Raw genomic sequence first — 8,374 nt, forward strand, 5'->3', positions numbered from 1 at the left:
GAACCTTTGTTCCCTCTATTTGGAAATGATTTTAAAGACCACAGTTTCAGCAGTAGAGTGTTCATTGCTACTGTGCTGATCATTGTTTCTAGGCTTTTTCAATGGACAGAGTCAGGAATTTGTTCTGTATATGAAATAAACTTCTTACTCTAGCTTCTGTTTTTGAGAACTCAGTTACACTAATATAATTACTCATTTACCTTTTCCCACAATACAAACATAATAGTCTCAGAAGCATTTCACAAGTTATCCATGTCTACTGTTTCAGGAATCACTGATGTTCAGTGATGTGTCTGTAGACTTCTCTCAGGAGGAATGGGAATGCCTGGACCCTGCTCAGAAGGACTTATATAGAGATGTGATGTTGGAGACTTACAGCAATATGGTTTCAATGGGTAAGAACCTTTATACCAGTCATTAAGGTCTACTTCCACAGTGAAGTGAGTTTTCAGCTGTTTTGCAAGTTACCAGGTGTGTTTCTGCTCCCTATTCTCTGGTGGCACAGTGGTTCAGCACTTGACTGCTGTCCAAATGGTCTGTGGTTTGAATCTACCAACGACCTTATGGGAAGAAGATGTGGCAGTAAGTTAGCTTCTGAAAAGATTACAGTCTTGGAAACCTTAGAAGGCAGTTTTACTCATTTTTTATAGGATTACTATGAGTTACAATCAATTTGACAGCAATGGTTGCTTTGGTTTTTGTTTTATTGGTATTCCCAAATAAATAGTATAAATTATAATGAAGAGTGGGAAATAGCACCAATGGGTTATGGCTGAAGCTGTATCTCTTTCTTTTTTTGGCTCTTCCTCTAGTGGCATCTCCTTCTTGATCACCAAGGGACTGGATCTGATTTCTGGGATTACCCACAGCATAACCATGTTCCTTATCTTTTCTTGTGAGCAGGAACTTACATCCCTAAGCCTCAAGTGATCTCCTTATTGGAACAAGGGAAGGAACCCTGGATGGTTGGCAGAGAGCTGACAAAAGGCCTTTGTTCAGGTGAGTGAAAGATGTTCATATAAAAGTAGGGCATTACAGGTAAGAACTCAGTTTATCAGTGAGAAAACAGCACGTGCAAGATGTTGTGTTGGAAGCTACCATCAAGGCCCTACACGTATGGAGAAGGAATCCCTTCAGCATGAGTCCTTAAATGACCTGTTTCATCCATTTGCCTACTTTCTACTCTTTCTAGTGTAGAAAATTCTTTTACCCATATTGTAGGCTCAATTCCTTGCTAGCTTTTTCTCTTTCATTTTAAACTTATCTAAGTGCTTTCTATTACCATTCCCCAAATAATGTAATGTGTCTGCATGCATGTGTGTATTTACGTCTGCATAATCACTACCAGTTGTTCTGTTCCTGTGAAGATGTACAACCTCAGAAACCCTATACAGGGTCGTTATGAGTCAGAACCGACTACGTGGCACACCAATACCTACCTGAAGTTCTGGGGTGACCCTGTGGGTTAATGCACTAGACTGCAAGGTGGATTTGAACCACAAAGTTAGCGGTTCAAGCTCACCAGCTGCTCCTTGGAAACCCTACGTGGAGTCCCTATGGGTCAGAATCCACTCTCCGGTTCTTAACAACAGCAACAACAATCCCTACCTGCCCCTGCCCCCCATTCTTCAGTATAAGTACATTCCAATGACTTGTTTCAATTGTTTTTCTTAGATTCTTCTTTACCCAACATTTTAAATTTCCAAACATATCCAAGGACGTCTGCTAAATGCTGACATTTCCAATTATGTAAGCTATGAAGAATTCAGAGTTTGAAAGTTGTGTTAGATATATATTCATGAAAAAGTTCTGCAGAGCGGAATCTAATTTTTAAAAAAAGAGGGTCAGAGAGTGTAGCAGAAAGTCAGGGGTTAAATATGTACAACTGGAATTAATTCATATTGAAATAATAGTTAGAGTCTTGGGAATGATTGGAGTGACTACCTGCCTCAGTTACCTAGAGCTTCTATAACAGAAATACTACACGTGGTGGCTTTTACAAAAAGCAGTTTGTTTTCTCACTGTTAGGAGGCTAAAATCTGAGTTCAAGGTGTTGAACCTAGGAGAAGGCTTTCTCTATTGGCTCTGGGGATATGCCCTTTTCTCTTTTCAATTTCTGTTCCTTGGTTCCTTAAATACCTTATATGACATAGCATCTAGCTTCCCCTGTCTCTGTTCTTTTGCTTGGTTGCTTGCTTAATCTGCTCTGAAATTCTTGAAGGCTCTGCTAAGAGGGGAGAACTTAGTTCTTTTTGGAGAATTGAAGAAGGCAGTATTCCTGGGCACTGTAAGCAAGTAACAAGGTTGGAAGAAAAGGCAGAAGGAACCACATCATTCAGCCTTTGCTGGTGATGATGAGGAGTTTGGATTTTGATGAGGAGGCCAGCCCAAAAGTGATTTTGGCTCCTGAATAGATTAGAGTGTGTGAGAACTTCTGAGTAGGTGACTTCTTCAGTGGTCTGGGTAAAAAGCAATTCTGGTTTTAAAGAGGACTGGCAGGGGAGATTAAAGGGGACAGTAGTAAAGATCACCAAACAACCTAACTAGATGAAAGTTGCTGAAAGATCATCTAGAGTTAGGAGAGAAAGGATTGTGCTGGAATGAATTACTTGTTTCTGCCTTGAGATGCTCCGTTTTGATGACTTCAGTGTTTAAATGCCTAATATCTCCATTTTTGGACCTAAATTCTTCCACAGTAGCAAATGTTGTTGTTACTGGGTACTGTTGAGTTACTGCTGTCGCCACTGTGTCAGTCCATCTCATAGGGGGGGTCTTCCTCTTTTTGGCTGACCCTCCACTTTACCAAGCTTGATGTCCTTCTATGCAGAAGGTGAAGTTTCACCCTCCTCACTTCTAAGGAGTATTCTGGCTGTACTAATTCCAAGACAGATTTGTTTGTTCTTCTGGAAATCCATGGTACTTTCAGTATTCTTTGCAAATAACCATAATTTAAACGCATCAATTATTTTATGGTCTTTCTTATTCATTGTCCGACTTTCATGCATCTAAGGCAATTGAAACTATCTTGGCTTGGGTCAGGTGTACCTTAGTCCTCTGTGACATCTTTGCTCTTTTAAAATGTGAAGCACTTGCTGATGGGAGATTTTAAAACTACAACCTTCAATGTAAAGAAAACAAAAATCCTCAAAACTAGACTGTAAACAACATCATGATAAATGGAAGAAAGATTGAAGTTGTGAAGAATTTCATTTTACTTGGATCCACAATCAGTGCTTATGAAAGCAGCAGTCAAGAAATCAAATGACATTTTACATTGGGCAAATCTGCTTCCAAAGACATTTTTAAAGTGTTAAAGAGGAAAGATACCAGTATGTGGACTAAAGTGCTCCTGACCCAAGGCATGGAATTTTCAGTTGCCTCATATGCATGTGAAAGTTGAACAGTGGATAAGGAGACAGTGGAAGAATTGGTGCATTTTGAATTATGGTGTTGGTGAAGACTATTAAAAGTATTATGGGCTGCCATAGAACAAACAAATCTTTCTTGGAAGAAGTATAGCCAGACTTCTCCTTAGAAGTGAATATGGTAAGACTTTGCCTCACATGCTTTTGAACATGTTATAAGGAGGGACCAATCACTGGAACAGGACATCATGCTTGGTAAGTTACAGGATCAGCAAAAAAGAGGAAGATTTCCAACAAGATGAATTGACATAGTGGATGCCACAGTGGGCTCAAACCCACTTATGAGGATGGAGCTTGTCTAGGCAGTGCTTCATTCTGGGGTACTTAGGAACACTATGAGTCAGAAATGACTTGACGGCACCTAACAACATCCATGCATGCCTAGATGTATATGTAAACTTGACTAATCATCTTTTAATGTGGAAGATGGCCTGAATAGTGTGTATTTACCAAGCTTTCTAGATGATTCTAATCCGAACCAGTATTTGAGAATCATTGTGACAACATATACCTATAATTTCCCTCTGTCTCTTCCTGTGTTATAGCTCATTAATTTCTGTACATTTCTTGCCAACTTTTTAGATTACATGTTTTCTTGTTAACTGTATATCATTTACTGCTAGATAAAATTTCTCAGTTTGGTTTTTTTCACTGATGTAATAAATGTTGAACTTTTAACAACAATAACAAAAGCTTTAACATTTCATTTTCTTTCAGATCTGCAATCAATGTGTGAAACCAAGTTATTGTCTCTAAAGAAGGAAGTTTATGAAATAGAATCATGTCAGAGAGAGCTACTTGGACTTAAAAGGCAAGGCTTTGAGTACTCTAATCTTAGAGATATCTTGGACTACAAAATTCACTTGGATAGACCCCTGGGGTATTTTAGTCAAGAAATATTCACTCATGAATACATGCCCAACTTTATTGAACACACGTTCAATACTCTACATCAAATCATTAATAATGAAGAGAAACCCTATGAATGTAAGAAATGTGGAAAAGCCTTTAGTCAGAACTCACAATTTATTCAACATCAGAGAATTCATATTGGTGAAAAAGCTTATGAATGTAAAGAGTGTGGGAAATTCTTTAGCTGTGGCTCACATGTTACTCGACATCTGAAAATTCATACAGGTGAAAAACCCTTTAGATGCAAGGAATGTGGGAAGGCCTTCAGTTGTAACTCGTACCTTTCTCAACATCAGAGAATTCATACTGGAAATAAACCCTATGAGTGCAAGGAATGTGGAAAGGCCTTCAGTTATTGCTCAAATCTTATTGACCATCAGAGAATTCACACTGGTGAAAAACCTTATGAATGTAAAGTCTGTGGGAAAGCATTCACTAAGAGCTCACAACTTTTTCAACATGTGCGAATTCATACAGGTGAGAAACCCTATGCCTGTAAGGAATGTGGCAAAGCCTTTACTCAAAGTTCAAAGCTTGTTCAGCATCAGAGAATTCATACTGGTGAAAAACCCTATGAATGCAAGGAGTGTGGGAAAGCCTTTAGCAGTGGCTCAGCACTTACCAATCATCAGAGAATTCACACTGGGGAGAAACCCTATGATTGTAAAGAATGTGGAAAGGCTTTTACTCAGAGCTCACAACTTCATCAACATCAGCGAATTCATGCTGGTGAGAAACCCTTTGAATGTCTTCAATGTGGGAAAGCCTTCACTCAAAATTCACAACTTTTTCAACATCAGAGAATTCATACAGATGAAAAACCATATGAATGTAATGAATGTGGAAAGTCTTTTAATAAATGCTCAAACCTGACTCGGCATCTGAGAATTCATACCGGTGAAAAACCCTTTAACTGTAAGGAATGTGGGAAGGCATTTAGTAGTGGATCAGACCTCAACCGTCATCAAGGAATCCATACTGATGGATTTTAAAAATTAAAGCTCTTTCCACTTTTCTAATAGTTTCAGCAAATTCATGCTTAATAGTTCACATATTTTGAAGTCTCAGAATTTCATATTTTAGTTTTTGATCCAAATGTATTTCACTCTAAGATATAAATCAAGTTGATTCCGACGCATAGTGATCCACAGGGCAAAGTGGAAATGCTCCTAGGGTGTCCAAGGCTTTAAATCTTTACTGGATCAGAAAACCTTATCTTTCTCCCTCAAAGTGACTGGAATTCAAACTACTGACCTTGTGGTTAGCTGTCCAACACACAATCCACTATGCATCCAGGGTTCCATCTAAAATGTAAATTAGGGTCAAAATTGACATTTGCCCTCCTCCTTCCCTGAAAGTCACATCCCAATGCCATTTATTCAATAATACTGTCATTACCCAATGCTGTATTTGTGTTATATACTTGTTTACATGTGCTTGTGTTTTGGAACCCTATTTTTCCTTATCTATACTTTGACTAGTACCATACTGTTTAAATTTCATTGCCTTTATTTAATAAGAGTGGGCTTCAGAAAGTTCCTAGAAGTCTATTATCTTTTCATTCTATTCTCCTACAAATTTTTTGACGCTCAGTGTATTTTTAATTTCCTGGTAGAATTGTAACTTTGTTTTCGAAGTCACTGTTAATGCTTTTGTTTCATTTCACAAATGTATGCTTTTTTTTTTTTTGTTAAGTAGAAAAGCAGGAAGCATAAAAAAGCGCAAAGTCAACACCAAAATTACTGTAAAAATGCCAACTATTGTTTGTTGTTAAGTGCCATCTAATCGGTTCCAAATCATAGCGGCCCTGTACAGGATTTATGAGGATTGGCTGGTGGGTTTGAATGACTCACCTTGCAGTTCAAACTAACCTTGTGGTCCAGTGCTTTATTGTACAGCGCTACACCAGGACTCCAATAATACCAACTAGAGGTTGGTATTTTTTCAAATTGTTGGAGAAAATCCTGCACATTTTGTTAATGAAAGTGTAATCATGGTTGTATACTGTACTGTTTATAATGCTACAATGTATCATTACAAAGGGCTGCTATTTTAGTAAATATGTTGTTAAGTGCTGTTGAGTCAGTTCTGACCCATAGCCACCCTGTATAGGGTTTCCTAGGAGCAGCTGGTAAACTTGAACCATCGACCTTGTGGTTCAAAAGAGCTTTGCAGTCCAGCGTATTAACCCACGGCACTATACCAGGACCCCTCAGTAAATATAAATGTTATTATGAGTTCACTATACCTACTGATGAAAGTTATAATTAACTCTAAATTTTGACAATTATAAAAGCTTCCCTGAATAATGAGATCCAAATTTATATTTGAATGCTTGTTTGCTTTTCCTTTCTTTTAAAACATTTAAGTGCTGAAATTATCCATGTTTTTTCTTTATAAACTGTCTCATTCCTTTTAATCAACTGTCCTAATCCCAACCCCATACCAGAAAGGTAACCATGGTTATCAAAGATTTGTTTATCCTTCTAGATATTTTTTTCCAATTATGTATTGGTTTGCTGTGAGAATTCAATGAATTAATAAATGTAAAGTGCTTAGACTTAATTGAAATCTTACCGGTACCAGAGTTGCTCTGAAGGAGTTGCCAACTCCATGCGGGTTGTAACAAAGGAAGGCCTTTATTGTTTAGCACATGGCTCAGTGGATTCATATCCAGAGGCTGAGCCCTGTCTTCTCTGTGTGAGGATATTTTATAGGAAATAAAGGGTGCATACATGAGTTCATTTGGGATTGGTTAGTCGGGGGGCAACAGCTTCACAGGGCTCCCTGGGATTGGTTGGTTCAGTCATGGCGGGGAAGGATGCATGAGCATACAAGACAGAAGCGGAAGCAGGTGAACATTAGCTCGGGGCTCTGTTCCCTCTGGGAGGTGGGTCAGTAACAGGAGATTAGCTTGGGGAATCACATGAGGCTGAGGTAGTCTGTTGCTTATTTCCAGAAATGTGAATCTTGCTCCAGGAATGAGCTATGAGCCTGGGGGACATGGGGAACCAGCGCCTATTTCCACAGGCCTGCCTGCCTCACCTTTCACATTGTAGATATTTAGTAGAATTATCCCATATTCTCGTCAGTACATTCATTAATATAATATTAATTTTTAACAAAGGATTCTAGCCATGTTGTTTGCCTTTTTCAAAACCATAGAATTATAGAGAAAGAGCAATGGAAGCATTAAATATGGGAAAGACAGACCATATGTTGGGCTATAAAAGAAGACTCAATAACTTTCAAAGTACGACATCTATACGTTTTAAATCATTGGTCTCTCATTTTAGAGATCTATCATTTAGAGATCAGGGATTGAAAATGTATAGATGTCAGTACTTTGAAAGTCATTGACGTATAAAAACTGTTTACTCTGGGAATTTCATAGTTTTAACTTTTACCATTAAGTATATGAGTCACTTACAATTAATATCTGCGCATGGTGTGAAGGGTTGAAGTTCATTTTTGCCCACAAAGGCATCCAGTTATATTAGCATTATTTGTCGAAAAGCCTTTTCTTTACCTCCAGTGAGTTGCCTTGTCTCTGTCACCTTTGTAAAATAAGTGTCCCAGTGATGTTGGTCAAAGAGGAAGAGTAGCTAGGTAGTTCCAAGGGCCCATCCTTTCATAGAAACTTTGTAAGATCAAGCAAAACTCAGCTAAATCAATTTTGTCAAGAGTTCTGGAAAATAATCCGAGGTTTACAAGAATTAAGCAAATGCTGAATTAAGAAAAAGACAAAACGGTAGGAAAGGTGTATGCCACCCTCAAAAGCATAGCCATGGTCTTGAAGATGGCAGACTGAGTCCCAGGTCCTAAAGGGAGCAGGGCAATTTTCTTATCCAAGAAGACTGATAGTTCTCATCTGTCTAGGGGCTAACTACAGGACTGATGCAAGGCACTTGCTTTTTTATTTTTATTTTTAAGGTTTTTATTGTGGATTGAGTGAAAGTTTACAGGGCACATCATCAGTTTCACATTCAACCATTCATATGACTTGTTTCATTACATTGATTATAATCCCCTCCATA

The 8,374-nt window shown here is 38.2% G+C and overlaps 1 protein-coding gene and 1 pseudogene across 1 annotated transcript; both read left to right on the top strand.

Annotated features, from left to right (window-relative positions):
- The first annotated feature begins 270 nt into the window (after positions 1–270).
- Positions 271–5,329, top strand: ZNF383 (zinc finger protein 383). Its single transcript, XM_006867398.1, has 3 exons — positions 271–395; positions 904–999; positions 4,143–5,329. The coding sequence occupies exons 1-3, from the start codon at positions 278–280 to the stop codon at positions 5,327–5,329; spliced, it is 1,401 nt and encodes a 466-aa protein (XP_006867460.1). The 5' UTR covers positions 271–277.
- Positions 5,330–7,158: 1,829 nt separating this feature from the next.
- LOC102818412 overlaps positions 7,159–8,374 on the top strand; it is a 4,909-nt pseudogene continuing 3,693 nt past the window's right edge.

Source organism: Chrysochloris asiatica, unplaced genomic scaffold (assembly GCF_000296735.1).
Source record: "Chrysochloris asiatica unplaced genomic scaffold, ChrAsi1.0 scaffold00104, whole genome shotgun sequence".
Classification (NCBI taxonomy): Eukaryota; Metazoa; Chordata; class Mammalia; order Afrosoricida; family Chrysochloridae; genus Chrysochloris; species Chrysochloris asiatica.

Excerpts from the sequence above, each read along its gene's own strand:
- ZNF383 (XM_006867398.1), top strand. The coding sequence starts at position 278 with ATGTTCAGTGATGTGTCTGTAGACTTCTCTCAGGAGGAATGGGAATGC. Across the intron at positions 396-903 it reads CAGCAATATGGTTTCAATGG|GAACTTACATCCCTAAGCCT; the intron begins GTAAGAACCTTT and ends TCTTGTGAGCAG. Across the intron at positions 1,000-4,142 it reads GACAAAAGGCCTTTGTTCAG|ATCTGCAATCAATGTGTGAA; the intron begins GTGAGTGAAAGA and ends ATTTTCTTTCAG.